The sequence below is a fragment of the Drosophila sulfurigaster genome, chromosome X (assembly GCF_023558435.1).
Source record: "Drosophila sulfurigaster albostrigata strain 15112-1811.04 chromosome X, ASM2355843v2, whole genome shotgun sequence".
Taxonomy (NCBI): Eukaryota; Metazoa; Arthropoda; class Insecta; order Diptera; family Drosophilidae; genus Drosophila; species Drosophila sulfurigaster.
In genome coordinates this window covers 27,028,964-27,050,083 of record NC_084885.1, presented here as the reverse complement: position 1 = coordinate 27,050,083, position 21,120 = coordinate 27,028,964, and the positions used below count along the sequence as shown (strand labels likewise).

The following is a 21,120-nucleotide window of genomic DNA, read 5'->3' as shown; positions in this document are numbered from 1 at the left end:
TTTCGATTTTGAATTTGATTTTATTATTTTCGTTTTTCGTTTTTTTTTGTTGTTGTTGTTGCTTTTTGTTTCATTTCGTTTCGTTTCGTTGGCATTTAGTTGATATTCAACATTCACACGCATAAATTTCACTTGCACTAAATTTGATGACTGCCAATTGGTGGCGACTGGAGCGCAACCTTAACTTGAAGTATGAACATATCGGGTGGAGAATACTCGACATTATATCACACACACGCACACTCAGGCATATGCATATTCAATTAGCCCACATTTTTTGTTACTTTTCACTTTCTTCGCTCCTCTTTTCCATTTTGTCGAGTGGAGGAAATAAATTTCGATTTTCGACTCCCATCGAAGTGATTCTTCAAGGTCTTTCCCAAGCCACAAACGGCCTTGCAATCCTCCGGGCAATATGTAAAACTCATAAATTTTGGCGCGATTGTAATATATAGTATATTTTTTTTTGGTTTTTGTTCAACAATGTGTTTATAAAACTTCCAATTTCAACGTCGACATGTAAGCAAGCCATAAAAACCAACATAAAAAATACAAAAAAAAACAAAAAGCAAAACTTCAGCACGTGCTTTGCAAACCGATTGCAGCGAAGCTCTTTGCAAGAGTTTCTAAATTACAGGAATTATATTGTTGACACGAGTTGTGGAGTAGCTACAGCTTAAACCCAGAGTGTATGCTGACCACACCGAAGGTTAGATTCTCATAGGTAGCATTAACGAAACCCGCATCCTCGATCATGCTCTTGAACTGCTCCTGGCGAGGAAAGCGTCGTATGCTCTCCACCAGATATTGATACGCATGCCACTGGCCAGCGAGCAACTGACCCATTGGCGGGATCACCTGGAAGGAGTATTGATCGTACAGCCATTGCATCGCCTCATTTTCCAAGTGACTGAACTCCAAACACATGAAGCGTCCGCCTGGCTGCAACACACGATACGCTTCGCTCAGCACCTGGAAAACAAAGCGGGAAAGTTTAGATAATATTATGTGACTCCAAATTAGTGTATATATCGATAAGAAATAGTAATTAGAGAAAAATATTATATAAATACATAAAATATAATAAAACTATATAATCGATATATAACAAATAATAAGTCAGCCTCTATCGACTTGTCTTTTTCTCACTTACTTAGAAATAACATTGACTATTCTCTTAATGAAATGGATATGAGAAAAAAGAACAACCTAAATGAGAACTACTCTAATCATAAATAAATAAAAATGAGAGCAAAAATCATAATTAATTCATAAATACACTAATTCATAATTGCACTAGTTTCCACGGCCTTTGCTTTACAGTAATAGCATTACATGGTTATCACATTAACTCTAATCAGATCAACTCAATATCATAAATATTTAAAAATATTTTTAAGCAACTTTTATGTATCGTTTGGAGAGGTATTAGACATCTTGACAAAATGAGTGAAAACATCTACAGGAATGTTTTTTTTATCTACTTTAGTAGCATGAGCTCTTCTAGTCTCTGAGATTCAGCAGCAACAATGGGCAACGAACAAGCAAGGATCTTCTTTTAGCTTATGTTAGTAAACCTAAGAAAGTATAAGAAGGAACTGTCACATTTGTTAAACAAACTATACTTATCTCTAGAACAACAACTTTGGCTGCTCCAGTTCTTCTAGCTTTGAAAATCTACATGCAGATGGACCTTACAATATTATAAACTTAACAATTGCTACTTCTTTGTGTTGCATAGCTGTTTTACTCTTTCAAAGTCATAAAACCCTTATCCCCTCTATTGAACCTGGCCACAGTTGCCGACGTCGCAGACATATGCTCACCTTGTCCACATGCGTGCAGTTGCGTATGCCAAAGGCAATGGTGTAGGCAGTGAAGCTATCGCTTTTAAATGGCAGCTTCTCGGCATCGGCACACTGCCAATCAATGCTGGCATTGGGCAGCTGCTCAACGGTCAAACCCAATTGACGGGCACGCTCCTCGCCGACATTTAACATGTGTTGATTGATATCGGAGACGGTGACATGACTTTGACGCTGTTGTGGATTTGGCTGTTTGGCCAGATATTTGAGGTAGCGAAAGCTGATGTCACCCGTGCCGCCGGCCATGTCCAGCACCCGCATGCCATGTGTTGGTCCCAGACGCTCGATGAAGATGTCTTTCCACACACGATGAATGCCCATTGACATGGCATCGTTCATCAGATCGTACGATTTGGCCACCTGCTCAAATACCTCATGAACTGCAATATACAAAGTTGTTGTTATTGTATATAAGTAGCTTTAAGTGGTTTTGAGTTCACCTTTGTGTTCCTTTTCACTTTCCTTGACCGTTTGGTAACCAAAATGTGTCGTTTCCTCGGCGCCGCCGTCGCCGCCGCTTGCGCTTGTTGCTTGAGTTGTTGCCGTTGTCGCTGTGCGTCGCAGCAACAAAAGCCGGGCCAGGTTTGTTAGTCTGCGGGTGTTTTGCATTATGTTTTGATTCACCTTTAAGTGAAGCTTCTCAAATAATCAACTAGAGTTACAAATTTATTATGAAATAACAAAAATTTGTGCACCAGCGCCAGCAATCAGCTGTTTGTTCGTTCTTGCTTATCGATAACAATTGTAACTTATCGAATATTATATTAAATGTACACTTAGCGCCAAGCACATTTTGAAATTTAAAATAATTTTGCAATAACCACGCAAAATGACTTCTTCACACTTATTGTAATAAAATATTGTGCAAGAAAATAAAATGCTTGCAAATTAATTTCCTTTTGGTATCTTCTTTCACACACGTTAAATAATTTACCGCCTAATGCGTTTCTGAGTGTGATAGAAATATGTTTCTTTCATATGGTATAAAATTAAAACTATGCATATATTTTTATGTTTAAATTATAAATTTATCCGCTTTTTTATTTTTATGAACTGGCCTATATAGTCTCGTTGGTATAAAAATGCGAGAGTTGGTTTTTAGTATTTTTTCAGTGCTGCCATTATAGAAAATACGATAGTGCCAACGATATTTTTCATCTCGTTGACTTCTCGACTTCGGTCACACTGCCAGACTTTGCGTTCAATTTGTTGCTGGTCGCGCAATTGTGCGCATTGCTTGTGCGTCGTCAGCTTATTTGCTTCTTATTCGAATTTTTTCACTGTTGTTTTCGTTTCGCTTTAAAGAACGCGTGCCGGCTGTTTAAATAAGCTTAAATTAAACTAAATGTGCATTTGGCTTAAGCATTACTCGTGTTTTCTTTTTTTTGTTGGTTCTTTGCGTTTCATGTGAGTGCTGTGCCAGTGTTGAATAAATGTTTCTAAGCCCGCAAAATGCAATAGCAGTGTAAAATTGTAATGCACCTGCTGTGTCTGCATAGTCAGTGAAGCCTGAAAAGCCAAAGCCACAAAAGTGTAAAGTGCACAACACTCGCCACCATCATCAACATCATCATCATTACGAAAAAGAATACAAAAGCCAAAACAAATAGCAAAACACCAACGAAAACAAAAACAAAAGACAGACAAATTTGCAACTCGAGAATTTCGCGCGTTGCTCGCTGCGCTCCAATTGCAGAAGCGCCCATTGTTGTTACTGTCGTTGTTGTTGCTGTTTTTGGTGGCTGCCTTCGTTTTCGTCTTCTGCTGCCTAGGTAACCCACACAAATGAGGTAAGTAACAAAATAAACACTAAACCCAAAATAATGTGCAACTAGTTAAAGTAAACGCCCACACACGCACACACATGTATGCCACGCCTAGTTACGTTAAGAAAACATTAAGGAAGGGGGCCGTTTCCTTAGACATTTTACAACACTTGGCAATTTCTGTCGTTGTTGTTGTTTGATATCCGTTATTTAGCAACAGCGAAAATGAATGTGTAACGGGTAGAAGGAAATATTTTTGACATCTTCTGTTTGGTTTTTAAAGATGTTAGAGAGGTGTAAATATACTTTAGAATGTTATTATTTATAATTAATTGAAAATTAGAAGCTTTGAAAATAGAGTGCCACATAATAGCTCTTGAGTCTATATTGTGATAGTATGTTTGCAGACCTCAAACAAATTTACATTTATTTCTGAAAAGAATTTTAATTCACATAAAGTTAAATAGTACAAGAATAATTCAAATAAAATTAATAATAAGAATATACAATAATAATAATAATAATAATAATCTTTGATTTTTATTCGAAATTACATTTTTTCTAGTATTAAGAATTTTTCAAAATTACCTTCAAAGCACAGTGATTCTAATCTATTTATTATTATATTTAACAGATATAATATATATTTTTTGTTCGTTTTTTGTGTTTCTTGTAAAAAACAAATACAAAAATATATAATAACTGTTAAATTTCAAAAACTTCTTATTGAAGTTTGCTTTACTTTATTAATTCAAATATTGTTTAAAGAAGTTCTTTATTTGTTCTGATATTTTTACAAAGGTTGGACCCTTAGAGATTAATTTAAAATATAAAGAACGATTTGTGTGTTGGGTTTTAAATATTTAAAATATCCTCTTATGTTTTCTTAATTAGTGCAATTTAAATAAGTTTGCAATAGTATATTATTATTTTATTATTATTATTATATCTAAAGCCGCGTTGCATAAAGTTTTTGGTAAAAAAAAAACAGTTTTCGAAAGTTTACAGCAAAATTTGCTGAGAAATAAACTGTAAAATAATGATAATTTTGTATTGCCAAATAAAATTAAGTATCTTTCAGTCAAGTTGTGTATTCGCTGACAATATAGTAAATAGCGGGTATTTGGAAGTCGGTCTTAAGCTTTGTAATTTGTTATTTGTAATTTGTTATTGTTGATGTTGATGTTGTTGCTATTGTTATTCTATTTGTGTGCTGGTTTTTGGGCTTTGGTTGCTATTGTTATTCGTTGTTGTTGTTGCACGCACAAACTTCAGAGTGGGGAATAAAAATGCGTTAATTGCGTGCGGCCTTCAATTAGAAATATATACGCTTAGTATTTTATCATTGTCATCTTTAATAATGATTTGCTCTAAATACTTTGTGGAGTTTGCTGCCTAGAAAGTTCTATGTGAGAGAGAGACACGCCACGCCCACTTTCTCGACTAGTCTTCGTCATAATATTCCCGTTAAGCGCATTAAATTGATTATGACGGACTTTGTGACTGACTCAATGACTGAATGACTGACTGGCAGTTGGATTGATTGACTAACTGACTAACTGAGAAGATGACGGACAGACTGCTCATTGAGTTGACGCCTTGCAGCTGTTTTTCTTTATGTCTGCTGTAGTTTTTGGCTTATGCAATTTAGCCGCAATTTGGCCAGATTGAAGCTGCTGCAGTTGTTGTTGTTGTTGTTGTTGTTGGTGTGTGGAGATTGAGATTGTGTGCAACGGGGCAAAAGACTTTCGAATCGGCGTTTTGGCCAAAGAGTTGTGGGCCAATCGGTTAATTGCATTTCCTGGCCAGAGCAACATCATTATCATTATCATTAGTGAGAGAGACACTCAACATCGTCGTGATGATGATGATGATGATGACGATGATGATTGTGTCGTTTAATTGTGTTTTAATTACCAATTGCAGATGACAGTTACGAGTCTGGTCACACTGCACACATGCAAAATAATTGCGAATTGCGAATTGCAAAACACAAGCAAACAAAATGCCAATTCATGCTGCAGCAGCAGCTTCGTATCTCATAGATACACAAACAGCAACAACAACAACAACAACAAACAGAAAAAGATTGAATTTATAAAAAATGTTTGCTGTTGCAGCTTGCAGTTGCTGTTTGCAGGCGGCGGCCGCATAAAAAGGCTCCTTTTGTAATTCAAAACTGCCGGCAAAACGCGAACCAGTTGCTGCTCGTTTTTTGTTTTTCTTTTTGGTTTTGTTTTGGCCGCCTGCCCAGCAGCAAAAGCAACAGCAGCCCAAACCCCAAATACCCCAAAAAGTTGCCCAGTTGCCCAGCCAGACTGCATTTTTCCCTCTCTCTCTCTCTCTCTCTCTCTCTCTCTCCGCGGACTTGTTTGCTTGCTACGTATTGGCATTTGTAGAATAAGCTTAAAAGCTGCAGCTGAGCCAGTTGTATATTTTTTTTATGAAGCACTTCTTGCCGACAAAACTAATTTCTGCATTGCTATTGTTGTTGTTATTGCTCTTATTGTTATTGTTTTTGGTTGGCAAGGGTGCAACATGCAACACTTGGTGGCAAGAACAAGAGTGACGATTGCAGTTCCCGATTGTAACTCATAATTAGTTGGCAATTCCATTTGCTGATTTAACATACACCTAACAGCTGTTGTGTTAACTGCCAATGTTAATTCTGAACTGTTAGCATACTGTTAAAGCTTATGTTAGTTCAAATTCCATTATGTTAACGGTCTATGTTAATTTTGAACTCTTAGTAAACTGGTAATAGCTGTTATGTTAACTGTTAATGTTAACACGAAACTGTTAGCAAGCTGTTAAGTCTCATGTTAGTTCAAATGTTAAGCAGATAATGTTACAATTTATCTATCATTTTTATTCTCAGGCTATAAATAACGAAGCTTATTCGTTCAGTAAAAAAACAGACGGAACAACGCTGAATGTTAAGTTTCCTAAAAAATTTCGGCAACATTATGGGAATTTTTAATATATATAGTAAGAAAATGATGAATAGCATCTTCATAAACTCCAGTTTATACTGTATACAAAAGAAATGTCAGCTTCTATTATTGCAAGTTTAAATTGAATAATGTTATATTATTATTATTATATAAAATTTTTTGCCGAAATTTTCACATTTTATATAAAAGTTGAATCTTATCAGCTGTTAAAAGCTGTTGCTAGAACAAAAACTGATGTTAAGTCATCTGTTATGTCCACTCTTAACCTAAAATAAGTAATGTTATCATATTTTTAAGCCTCAAATTTTGTTGATCTCTATTCTATAAATACTTGACTGCGTCGGTTCAGTAAACACAAAGTTCACAGCTGTTCTCGCACAAAATGTATGTTTATTTTTATTTGGTCAACGACACTTCGTCTCCCCAATTTTTTCCAGAGACACAGGGGTTAATGCACTAGGGCACCCTGTTTTCTTTTTGCACTGAGCTCCACTTGATAAATGTGCAGCATGATTGGCAAGTTAAGCAAGAGCTAAATCATATTAAATGCCTCGTATCATATATCAAAATTCAATTTGGCGCTGTCTTATTTTTTATGCCGTCTCTTCGTCGAGTTTTCGCGTATTTTCGCCGTTTGCCTAATAACTGTTTCAAGCCAAGCTCAAACCAATGCGATGTTGACCCCAATTATTAATTAAAGTGCTAAGTAAACTGATTTATGGCCAGAGCGAAATGCTGAAATGCTTAAAATCAAATCAGTAGCAAGCTTTGATCTAAATGTTCATTTATATTCTCATTTCGTGGCAGTCATGGAAAGTTCTGCATAAAAAGAATCTTTGGTAAATTAAAGCTGAATTTGAAATTGAATTTTACTTACAGCAAGGTTTCTCTATAAATAAATAAATCGAAATTTGATGAAAATGGACAGTCACTAATTAAAATTGAATGCGATTTTAATTTTTACTTTCGTTGCATTCGCATTTTTTCAAAGTTTTACTCTACGCAATTTTAATTTAAAAAATAAATCAAAATTTAATGTTCTAAGTTGAATTTGAAAACGAATTTAACTTAGATTTCCCTTTATTTTCTTGTCTTAGAAATTTTATTAAATATAAATCTTGTTTAATTTAAGTTTTATTTTTATAGCGAATTTTATGGAAATTGAAGTTGAAAGGTTTGTCTTTTTATTAACTTGGACAATGAAAACTTAATTTGAAATTGAATTTAATGCAAATTCAAGATAACTTTCAATTACAGCAAGTCTTCAGTATATTTTGGTATTTTTTCGGTATGTGAAGCACATGATATATTTTGAATGTAGTACTATGTCGATATACCAAATATAAATGTACCTTTCTCAGTATATTTTAGTATTTTTTCGGTATGTAAAGCACACTCGACTAAAGGTTTGTAGCTAGCTATTTATTGGTTTCTTGAATAATTCATCAAAAATGAATATTTTGCAATTGAAAGTTGAATTGAATTGAAAGCAAATTCGTATATTGAAATTTGTATTTCAATACAACTATTGAATATCTCATAAAAATTAAATTTTTTTTTTCAAATTTAAAGTTTAGGGGTAAATTGAAATGCAATTTAAAATCCAATTGACTCTAAATCTAAATTGTAATTTTTACATTTCTGTGTTAAGATCATTTTATTGGTTTCAAATTTATAATTTTAGTGAACTTAAATTTCAGTAGTTAATCATCGTGTTCTAACCTGTTTTACTTTTGATTTTTAAATCAGTTGGTGGACATTCTTCTTGCTGTGAAAGAACAGATAATTGAAGCTCTTTTTTTGGGGGCAGAGACTGAGACTGAGTTGAGGATTTGAAGCAACTTTCGCTGTGCGAAAGAGAAGATTTGCAGCTGTCTTATCAGACGAGCCACGCCCAGTCAATCCAGTTTTTGTGTGTGTGTGTGTGTGTTTTCGGGGAGCCAGCTGCCACGTTGCTAAGTTGCAACTGCAGCCAGTTGGCTGCCCAGATTTTCTGATGTTTTTTCCAGCAGCTGTGCAGCAGCCATCCTTTTGCAGTGGCAGCTGTGGCAGCGCGTGGGCAACAAGAAACGAAAGACTTGGGCAACAAACTTACTTGCCCCGCACTTCAATTAAAACAGCAACGGCAACGGCAGACATCAATTTATGCATAAACAATTCAATTTTTGTTGTTTTCTTGCCATTCGCGCCATTCGTCGGTCATTTACCCTGACAATCGCATTAGGGCGCAACAATGACGCCAACAACAATAACAAATAGCAAGCAACACCAACAACAACAACACGTATAATAACAAACAAACAACAATAACAGCATTAAACGTACTTGAAACAAAGTTTCATGTCACGCCTCAAAAGCAACGTCGTCGCATCGTCTCGAACTTTTCACACGCTGCCGCCACCGCCGCCTGTTGCAAGTGGGAGGCTGCCTCTGCCTCTGCCTTTGCCTTTGCCCCGCCCCCGGCAGCTGCAACTGTTGTTGCTGCCTTGGCGTCTGCTGATGCTGCTGCTGCTGTTGCTGCTGCTACTTTTGCCTTTTTACCTCTGCTGCAGGTGTGTGGGAATCTTTATAAATAGCAAAAGTTCAATAGCATCGCATCACAGCTGCAATCCGCCGCAACTTGCCACCGTTGCATGCACTTGCAAAAACAAAAGCAAGCATGAAAGCTGAAATACCATAAAACCATAATCTTCAAATATACCAAAAAGATACCGCAAACATACTAAAATATACCAAAGCCTGTATTTGGTATATTGATACAGCAATGCATTAAAAATAGAACATCATTTACAAATATACCAAAAAATATACCGCAAAAATACTCAAATATACCAAGGTTTGTATTTGATATATCTACATAGTACTACATAAATTTTGATGCCCGCTACTCATTCGGAATAAAACCATAATCTTCAAATATACCAAAAAGATACCACAAACACTAAAATATACCAAATCCTGTATTTGGTATATTAATATAGTATTGTATTGCATTGAAAATATACCATATAAAACATCATTTACAAATATACCAAAAAAAGATACCGCAAAAATACTCAAATATACCAAGGTTTGTATTTGGTATATCCACATTTTACTACATAAATTTAGATGCCTGCTACTCATTCGGAATAAAACCATAATCTTCAAATATACCAAAAAGATACCGCAAACATACTAAAATATACCAAAGCCTGCATTTGGTATATTGATATAGTATTGTATTGCATTTAAAATATACCATATAGAACATCATTTACAAATATACCAAAAAAGATACCACAAAAATACTCAAATATACCAAGGTTTGTATTTGGTATATCCACATTGTACTACATAAATTTAGATGCCCGCTACCCATTTGCAATAAAAGCATATTCAGCAAACCGTAAAAATACTACAAATATACCAAAGTCTATAATTGGTATATTGATATAGTTTTACATTCAAAATATACCATAAAGTACTAAACATATCAGATTGCCAGCCAAAGCAACTAAGACGTACGAACAAACAGACGCTGATCAAGAATCTATATACTTTATAGCGTTCAAGATGCCTTCTTCTGGCTGGTATATAAATTTTCTACAGGCACAACATTATAATACCTTTCTACCCTATGTTCAGCAGGTATAAAAACAAAACCCTTTTTAAGAAAATCTATATAAAAAAAAAGCGTGCAAAGCATTAAAGAACAGCTACAAAATACTCTCATGGAAATTAAACTAATTTGAAGCCAATCTCATTATGCAGTTGTTTAAGTTTATAGGGTTAATGTTGCATAAATTATAAATCATTTTCACAATAGCTTAATAATTCCTAAAAACAGTTGTAGCTGAAAACATTTAATTGCATAGTTGAAGGTAGATCATTTATAAAACGTTTCCTAGTAATAAATTATAGAACAGTTGTAGGAGCACATAAAAGTTTACTTTGCATGAATTCCATACATAAAATAAGCAGTTTTAGTTAGCATAAGTTAAATGAAATTATTTAATATGCTTTAGTTGAAGCTACTAAATAAATGAAGGCTGCGATTTGAAGATTCAGCAACTTTGCTTCGGCCTTGTGAACTCAACTCTGATAATCGAATTATTTCTGCAAAATGTTTTGCTTCAGTTGGTGCACATAAAACATTGCAAATTAAATAGTAAAAAATATAACAAATGTAATTCAATTTTTGAAAAGTATTGTTATATTTAAGCGAGTATTTGATTAACAATTTTTTATTGAATATAACTGGAAAATATCTTGCAATAATAAGGTTACAATTAAATCATTTTAATGGAAATTTTAAGCATTGTGTTGATATTCAAATTTGTCGATCGATGTCATCGAATTTTTCGCTGTTAATGGCAGAAATATTTTTGTAGCATATTTTGACAAAAAATATTTGTAAACGAAGTTTAAAATATAATTTTTTTAGGTCGAGTATTAGATTTTATTTTACGACAATTAAAACTACACAATACATGACAAATAGAACTAGAAATTTTTTTGAATATTTAAGCAAGAATTTTCTACTTTTATTTTCGCAATTTGATGTGAAATTTTAAGTATTTTCATCAGCATAACGATTGTTACTTAGTTTAAAGCAAAATATATACAAATTACGAGAGTGCTCGAAATCAAAATGAAAAAATATTAAAACGAGAAAGCGATTGAGTTTGCAAAGTTAAAACGAGAACAAGAAAAATGTTGCAGTATTAAAACCAAATTTTAAACATTTTTCTTTGCGCAAATTTAAACAAAAGTTTAATATTGAAATTAAAGTTTGATTAGAAATATATTTAAGAAGTGAAATGAAAAATATTTAAACAACAATTTAATAGAGAAAATAGTTTTCATGCAACTTCCTAAATATTTTAAAACCCAAACATTAATTTGAATATTGAATTTTTAATTGAAGAAATATTTACGAAGTTGAATGAAAAATATTTGATATGTATATTAAATTGTTGTTTTTCATTTAACATCTTCAATATTACTCCAATCAAACTTTAATTTCAATATTAAATTTTTATTTAAATTGAATGCAATTTGGAACTTTTGCATTTCGAATTTTCTTTTTAATTTGTGTTTCTGAACAATTTTCGTTGAGTGTGCTGCAAGATGCGCCACATTGAGTGGGTGGCAACAACCACCGCCACCGCCACAGCAGCAGCTGCAGCCTGCCTGCATCTCTCCTCCCCTCTCTCCTGTCTCCTCTCTCCCATCTCCCCTTAGCTGTGTCTATTTGTTTGTAATTTGACTGACGCAACGGCAAACGGCAAAGACAAAGGCAATCAGTCAGCGATCGGAGGCAGGCAGCAGATGAAGATAAAGTTGCACGCAAATATGTTACTTGCCACCATACCCCCCAACCCCTTCCCCCCCGTTTTGTGGCATCGTTGTCGTATGATTTGAAGCGCAAAATTGTTGCTGCTGTCGTTTCACTCGAGTGTTGCTGCTGCTGCTGTTTGTTGTTTGTTGCTGCCCCATTGCCACATATGAGAGGCAGAGGCAGAAGGCGGAGGCATTTAAGCAGCCAATTTTGCTCTCGCTTTACTCATTTCATTTCGTTTCATTTCGGATTGCAATTGTGGCCCGCAGCGTGTTTTATTTTTATTTTACTTTTTTTTTGGGGGTCCACGCGTTGCATAAGCCTAAGTGAGCCCAGCTAATTGGTTGAAGGTGAAAGCAGCAGTCAAAAGAGAAGTCAAATAAAACAGAAACAAAAAACCGAAATAAAAAAAAACAAAGCAAGCGCAGTACACGGAATGTGGCACAAGGCGCGAGGACGCTCCCAGGCGATGTTCTGCAATTAAAATGAGGCACATGCAACATGCAACATGACGCGATGCGACTCGATGCGACGACGAAGCTCAAAGTTATCGAGTAAAAGTGCAGACAGACAGACAAAGAAACAAAACAGACAACAAAACAACAAACAAACAGCTTTCTCCAGACAAGGAGCAGCCTGTCACAGAGCTTCCTTGTGCTTGCAGCTTGCAGCGTTGCAACGCTGCACGATTATGTTGCATCCTCCTTCAGAAGAGACGCGACGCTCTCACACGCTGCTCTGTGTGTTTTTTTTCGGTTTAGCTTGGCTTGTGGCATAACCCACGTTGACATTGCCGATAAAACGTCTGCTCAACCAAATAAGTTTCACCACAAAAATGCCACATGCGCGATCTTCGCTCTGTGGCAAGGTGGCAGAAGCATCCACATTAAGTAGTTGAAGAGTGAGGGGGGTGGGGGGAGGTGCATTAAATTCGACAATTTGTCACGTTGTTGGCCAGTCGTGCGTTGTTTCTTTTCATTTTCGTTTTCTGGCTGATTGGCCTCAGCGGAAGTAAAAGCGTCGCGTTGCTGCCTCGCGATTGCCTTGCCACAAGGCTGCAGGTGCGCATCCCTGTTGCACACACACACATACGTACACACATCAATGTGGCAATTGGACAATTGTCGTATTTGCAAAATTTCTCTTTTATTTATATGGCAATTTTTCGTCGTCTCTCACGACAGCAAAATCAAAATATTAAAATTACCTTCATTGAATAATAAAAACAAACAGCATAGACAACAACAAAAAAAAAATATTTCAATTGTTTTGTTGTCAGCTGCTCATATATTTTTATATTATTATTGTTTTATTTTTTATGTGGCAATTAAAAAATGCCCTCGCTGCTTGTTACAAACGCGTAATTAAAATCTCAAACCAAGAGTCGACATCTCAGTTTCTTTTTTGCGTTTTTCTCATTTGGTGGAATCAAATGACTTAGGCAACGAACTTGCCGCATGAAGAACACTGTGCTGCTAATGAGCTGCGATTTAAGCTGAAATCTGAAATTTCTGAAATTTGTCATTCTTATCACTCTTGCCTTAATTTGTGGCCGTGTTGCACTTGCCACATTTGGTGGCAACAAGTTTTTCGTTTTTTCTATGCTTGCTTTTACTTGTTATTATGTCTCAAATTTGTCACTTTTCCGCACTTGCCACAATTTGTGGCAACCAGTTTGCAATGATTTCCCAATGAGCCAATGTGCCATTATGTCTCAGATTTGTCATGCATCTGCTTAGCCACATTTTGTGGCAACAAGTTTGGGTGCACTTGCGACAACTTGTTGTGCAGATGAGCTGAGATTATGTCTGCATATTTTTTTTCATCATATGTTGCACTTGCCACATTTGGTGGCAACAACTTTTAATTATTTATTGTGCTCAAATTTCACATGAGTTGCAATTGTACCTAAAAAACTCAAAACAACTGTCAAAGCTTTGCCGCGTTGCAAGTGCCACAAAATGTGGCAAGACATCAACAAATGCACATCAGTGCAGCGTAATTATGCACACACTCAATTTGTCACAGCATTTTCACAGTTTCGAACTGTTGCATATGATATTCCCGCACTTGCCACATGCAGTGGCAACATGCATTATTCACTTACTTTAGCTAAATTAGTTAGTTAGTTGCATGTATCGTACATACTGTAATAATAGCCGCAACTTGTCATTACAGTATTATCATTTGTTGCATGTTTTCTGTGCACTTGCCACATTTTGTGTCAACATGATTCATTTACTCGAATCGCGCGCTTGTTGCCACATGATGATTGACGTCAGCTGCACAAATTGAATGTGCTGCCCGCTAATAACTGCTGTTATTAGCTCCGCAAAGCAGCTGTTAATGTTTCTTCTGGTTCGAGTTGCGCTCTAACATTTTAAAAACACGTCATTAACAGCTTCCTGCTATGTTACTGGCATTACAAATGCTGTTATTAGGAACTGTATTGATTATAGTTGAATCATCTGTAATTTGTAGTCTAGAAGTTAAAACAAACTTGCGAATAATAAATAAATTCATTTATGAATAGATTAAAGCAGTTCCTTGTTCTGTTGACCCTCTGTTAAACACCTTAATACAGCTGTTACCTTTAAAACACATCATTAACAGCTTCCTGCTATGTTACTGGCATTACAAATGCTGTTATTAGGAACTGTATTGAATATATGGTAGTTAGTTAATTCATCTGCACTTTGCAGTCCAAAAGTTGAGGTCAAAGTTGCGTATAATAAATCAATAAATGTATGAATAAATTAAAGCAGTTCCGTGTTCTGTTAAAACCTCTAACGCGACAGTTATTGCTTCTTCTGGTTTAAGGCACACACTAACATTTTAATAACACGTCATTAACAGCTTCCTGCTATGTTAGACAGACATTACAAATGCCTTCAATTAGGAACTGAATTGATTATAATTAAGTCATCTTGAATTTGTAGTCTAGAAATTAAAACAAAGTTGCATATAATAAATAAAATTTATGAATTATATTTATGAAATTTTAAATAGATTAAAGCAGTTCCTTGTTCTGTTAACACTCTGTTAAACACTTAACGCAACTGTTACCTTTGATAACATGTTATTAACAGCTTCCTTTTATGTTACTGGTATTACAAATGCCTTTAATTAGGAACTGTATTGATTAAAGTTGAATCATCTGTTTTTAAATAGATTAAAGCAGTTCTTGGTACTGTTAAACTCTTTAAAGCAGCTGTTACTTTTGATAACATGTTATTAACAGCTTCCTTTTATGTTACTGGTATTACAAATGCCTTTAATTAGGAACTGTATTGATTAAAGTTGAATCATCTGCAATTTGTAGTCTAGAAGTTAAAACAAAGTTGCGAATAATTAATCAACACTCTGTTAAACTGCCTAGAAGCGGCTGTTAAGTGTTCTAAGTGCGTGCTCTAACATTTTAATGACTTCTCATTAACAGTTAACAATGTCAAAGACTGGCATTAACAAATGTGCAAGGTTTTATTGGCAACAGTGCGAATTATAGTTTAGTACAATTTAATTTAAAGTTGCGAATAGAATAAATGAAATTATAATAAATAGATTAAACAGATTAGCAGTGCATTGTTCTGTTAACGCTCTGTTAAAGTAGCATGAGATTGTTGCTAACTTCAAGCGCACATTAACATTTTAATAACATGTCATTAACATAAGAAATGTGGAAGCTGTGTAGATTAATAATAGTTGCTTTAGTTGCACTTTGTAGTCTGGAATTGCTTTCTTTATAAATATATAGAATAATTTACAGCTCTTGCTTGTCATGTTAAAACACTGTTAAACTTTTGGTTGACTTACAGCACTCTGCTCAATTTGATTGTAAAGTGAAATTGTGTAGCATAAGTTTGATCAATGCGTGTGATTTGTCTCAAAATATGTATTTTGAAGCTGCTGGCATATGAAATCCAAGTGCTTAGAGCGCATGTCACGCACAGCAAAGTAACAGCAACAACAACAACAACAAATCGGAGAACTAGTTAAATGCGACGACGTGAGGGAAGAAAACGGAATGATTGCAATGAATTGGAATGCCTTTTGGGTTGGGCTCGTTGGACTTGACTTGTTGTATGTCAGTTTGGTTCGTTACAGTTTTATGAGGATGCTGGACAAATGTGCAACAACAACAACAACAATCAAAACAACAACAACAACTAAAAGTAACAACAGCAACAACAACGATCAGAGGCAGACACTTATTATTATATGATACACAGAGAAAGTCACGATTAAAAGCACAAAAAAAAGGTAACCGGCTAAAAATAATTACAACCGCCTTTTTTAAAGAGCAACCAGTGAACATGAGAGCCAAAAGATAAAAAAGATGGAGAAGAAGAAGAAGAAGAAGAACGACAACAACAACAACAACAACAACTGACAGCAGAACAACATCAACAACAACACGCAACGCTAAAAATTACTTGTAATAAAATTTGTGTGTTTTTTTTTTTGGTTGGTTGTTGTTCCTCAACAATTTCTTTTGGCCGAAAGCAGCGGAGAGAGAAAAACAAGTTAACGACTTCTATGGAAATTTCAAGTTTAATTTGTATAAATTAAAATCATCAGCCATGACAGCAGCGCTGTGGTCAAGGCATAAACAACAACCAACCCGACAACAACAACTACCGACAATGAAAGCAATTGAAAAGCCAAGCCAAAAAAAAAACAGAAAAACAAAAAACAATTGCAAATGTCAACAGAGAAGCGAGTGGGGCGAATGGCGAGTAGGCGTGACCGGAAGTAGCGAGTGATTAGAACTAATTGCCGAGAAAAGCAAAGCAAGGTGAAAGGCCAAATTTCCTCTCGCTGCTGCAATCGTAATTGTAAGTGCCAAATAATTTTGTGGCGTCTCTGATTACCGATTATCAGCATCATCAGCAGCAGCAGCAGCAATGAATGATTAGCTGTAACTCATGAATCTGGCCAACTGCAATGCACTGAATGCTCAAAACGGATAAAACGCATGCAGCCGACAATCAAAGAAGCCGACAGCAACATCAACAACAACATCAGCAACAACAACAACAACGGAAGCCAATGACGGTTCATGAATGACGACGGATGGATGATGGATCAACGACGGATGCTCTCTTGCTCACCATCACGATGATGAAAGGCCAGCGTTGGACGTTGTGTGAACTGTGCGGAATGTCAGGCAATCAGCGTGTTGTCAGCTGTCAGCTGTAGAGTTATCTATTGTTATCGATAACGATAATTCCTCACACTGTCAACAGAGCGAGGCAATTGAAACAAGAAAATTAAATGGAAGACTAGCTTTTATTAACAGTCACTTAACATAGCATGTTATAGTTACAGTGTTATCGATAACGATAATTCGACGGACTGCGAACAACGCGAGGCCAATGAAACAAGAAAAATAATGAAAAACATGGCTTAGCTTTTATTAACAGTCACTTAACATAACATGTTATAGTGGAGAATAATCGGAGTTGTATCTATTGTTATCGATAACGATAATTCCTCACACTGTCAACAGAGCGAGAAAATTGAAATAAGAAAAAGATGAAAGACTTTAGCTTTTATTAACAGTCACTTAACATAGCATGTTATAGTTACAGTGTTATCGATAACGATAATTCCACATACTGTGAACAGAGCAAAGCAATTCTAACAAGCAAATGGTGAAAAACATGCTTAAGATCTTATAAACAGTCAAATAGGTTGTAATAGTGATGAGAATAACTGAGATTTATCTAGTGCTCTCGATAACGATAGTTTCACAGACTATGAAAATGCCGATACAAAAAGGAAAACGATAAAACATACAATAGCTTTTATGAACAGTCATTAAACTTAGCCTGCTATAGTGGGAAATATACGCAGCTTGAAGCTAGAAATTTATCTCATATTACCGAAATTATCGATAATTCCAATAAATTACCAATAGAAGCATTAAAGAGATAGAAAACAAGCTACAGATTTTATTAGCACTCTCGACAAAATACATTAAAGGCAATACTATTGATTTTATTAACATTCATTTAACATAGTATGCAGAGTCGTTATCGATAACGATACAAATAATTTCACAGTTTGTCATTAAAAAGCTATGGCTTTTATTTTTAACACTCATTTAACATAGCATGTTATTGTGCTCAATAAAAGCAGCTGAAAATGTGCACTAAAAAACAGTAAAGCCGCAGCAAACAAGCAAGTCTGCTAACAAACAAGCAATAAAAAAATGCTTCCCCATCGAAAATGCTGCTTAAAATTGTTGACAATTGCTAGGAAACTTTAGTAGCCTTTAATAATGTAAACAGCCTTTTAAGATGTTTAACATGAAGATCATCATGCATTAATGGAATGTTTACAATAGTGTTTTAATCGAGGACCTTAATTGACACTTGCACTTTAGCTGATTATTTAGTAGATGTTGATCATTGTTAGCATAAAATGAACATAACATTTCTGGACAGAAAATTTTAAAAGTTATATAACAGAGAATTTTCGTAACAGTCTCTTAACATAAGATTTCTGTAAAGAAATTATTAACAGTTTCGCAATAGAGAAATTTCTTTAGTCTTTTTTTTTTTGTACAGAAAATTTTAACAGTAGATAACTTAAAGAATATTCTTAACAGTTTCTCAATATGTCCGAATGTTTGACATAGTTGTACATTAATTGCAGAGTTCAACTAACACTCTTGTTAATTATTAGCCAGAATAGTCAAAAATAGTTAAGATTAAACTAACATTCAAAGCAGAAACAGAATATTCCGAATATTATCTTCATTGATAACAAGAAGTAAACATTTCTAGCTTGAATTACAGAATTTATCATTTGCTGCTACTTAAATTGTTAACATTCAATTAACATAAAATAAGTCAAAAATGTTTAAAGTTTCTAGTTTAAGCAGATCTTCTACGCAGCATTTTCATGTATAATCAAAAAAATGAAATGTAATTGCAGAGCTTGTCTAATACTCAAGTAACATGCATTTTTTTCTCATTATTTGCCACGTAACAGCTACTTAACATAGCTGCCAATGTAAAATCGGTTTTGTGGCCACTGAACCGAAGCTGAAGATTGTTTGACGCGCTCTCTGTCTATGCAAATATGTTGTATGCATAAGTACAAGTATTAAGTAGTTTGTAGTTTGTATTTTTGTTTGGATGAGTCGCTTAATGCCGACTAATAATGCCACAAAAGAGAGCATTTTGTTTGCATACTCAGCCGTAATATGAATTGTGCATTAAATGCCGCCTCCTGGGGTAATGAACATTTCAAAACAATTTTCCGCCAGTTATTTATCATCATTTAGTGGCGCCACACAAATCCCCTCCACCTCTGACCCCCCCGGCCCCTTTGAGCGCCCTTCAAGTTTATTACTCAAGTCTTTCGCTGGTTTTTTTGACTCTCGATTGTTGCTGTGCTTACGTTTTTCTTTCTTTTTTTGGAGTTGCAAGTTATGTTGCGGGTCGGATAGGGTCGTAAGTGGCATGAACTTTTCGCCCGGCTTCCATTTTGGCATTATGAAAGATTGAACGCAGAATGATTTATCGAGCTACATAAACAGTTAATAAATACGTTGTAAATCACAACTGCATTATGATGGATGGATTGAATGGAAGCCGCCAACTCGAATGTGAGTGGAAATCTAACTTGAATTGGATTTGGAAATTTGCGAATTAACCAAAAATGTAAATCCAACAAAAAAAAAAGTAAAAGAAAATGAAGTGAGATTGTATTTAATTACAATGCACAATGAAAGGACTGCAATGAGGGGAATTTGATTGATTAGGAAATGCGAATAGGAAATTAATGGAAAAATGAGAAATACGTTTTAATGGAAAGGCAAATATTGTAGATCATAGGAATTAAAATATGAATGCAATCAAGTTAGAAAAGACTTAACAAAAAATGTTTAACACAAATTTTAAATGTTTGCAAATTGATATAGAGAAATACAAATATTTGTATTTTATCGCATAAATATCTGAATAAAGTAAAAGAACTTGCGAACTTTGTACAAACAGAATTGAAACAATCAAGAAAACTATACTGAAAATATACTTATGTGTGTATTTGGTAGATTTATATATTATTCCATTCAAAATATGCCAGATTGTATAATGATATACTTTTCCGTTCAAAATATACCATCAATTACAAAATATACCATATTCTCAACTAAAGCTACGAACACACAATGCGCAACAACAGTTTTTTTCTATTCATGTTCAAATCTATCAAATTAATCAAAAATAATAAATAATACTCAAATATACTGAAGTGTATACTATGTAGATTTATATACTATTACAATCAAAATATACCATAGAGTAAAATATATACCAGATTGTATATCAATATACTTTTGCACTCAAAATATACTATATAGTGCAAAACATACCACTTTGTATATTGATATATACCATAAAGTACAAAATATACCAGATGCTACATAAAGATACGTAATAGTATAAATATACCATAAAATATATAATATGCCAGATTATCAACCAAAGCAACGAAGACCCGAACCGTTTTTGCTATATACGAGGGTGGGCTGATAAATAGTTGGCCTTACAAAGAAAATACGTTTTTTTTAAATTTTGCTTTTTTAATTCTCAACATAATCTCCTTTTAGACGTATGCACTTGGACCACTGATCCTCCAGTTTCCCAATACCTTCCATAAAATAGGATTTGTCCAGGTCCTCAAAATAGGCGTTTGTTTCACAGATTACCTGTTCATTTAAATGAAATCTCTTACCCCCAAGCCATTTTTTTAAGTTTGGAAATAAATAATAGTCACAGGGTGCTAAATCTGGAGAATAGGGTGGATGGGGTAGAATTTCGTAGTGCAATTCACACAATTTCGACATGGCGACAACGCTCTTGTGAGCGGGAGCATTGTCCTGGTGAAACAAAACTTTTTTCTTCGCCATGTGCGGCCTTTTTTTCTTCAGCTCCGAATCAAATCGTCCCAAGAGATTAGAATAGTATTCTCCCGTAATTGTTCTGCCTTTTTCCAGATAATCCACATGAATTACACCTCGGGCATCCCAGAAAACCGTTGCCATCACCTTGTTGGCCGACAAACCGATCTTTGCCTTTTTCGGTGCCGTTTCTCCAGTAGAAATCCATTGCTTTGACTGTTCCTTACTCTCTGGTGTATGGTGATGAATCCAGGTTTCGTCAACAGTCACAAAACGACGAAAAAATTCGTGTTTGTTT

The 21,120-nt window shown here is 34.9% G+C and overlaps 2 protein-coding genes across 3 annotated transcripts in view; one reads left to right on the top strand and one right to left on the bottom strand.

Moving 5' to 3' along the window:
• Positions 1-417: 417 nt before the first annotated feature.
• On the bottom strand, positions 418-2,604 carry LOC133848442 (2-methoxy-6-polyprenyl-1,4-benzoquinol methylase, mitochondrial). The gene is made up of 3 exons (XM_062284002.1): positions 2,306-2,604; positions 1,827-2,245; positions 418-972 (listed from the first exon to the last, which is right to left on the bottom strand). The coding sequence occupies exons 1-3, from the start codon at positions 2,472-2,474 to the stop codon at positions 670-672; spliced, it is 891 nt and encodes a 296-aa protein (XP_062139986.1). The 5' UTR covers positions 2,475-2,604; the 3' UTR covers positions 418-669.
• A 478-nt stretch (positions 2,605-3,082) lies between these two features.
• The window catches only part of LOC133847977 (putative uncharacterized protein DDB_G0277255), a 31,044-nt gene continuing 13,006 nt past the window's right edge, over positions 3,083-21,120 (top strand). For both annotated transcript variants that reach the window (XM_062283335.1, XM_062283334.1), the window contains exon 1: positions 3,083-3,655. The gene's annotated coding sequence lies outside the window, so the exon portion shown is untranslated. The remainder of the gene's footprint in view (positions 3,656-21,120) is intronic.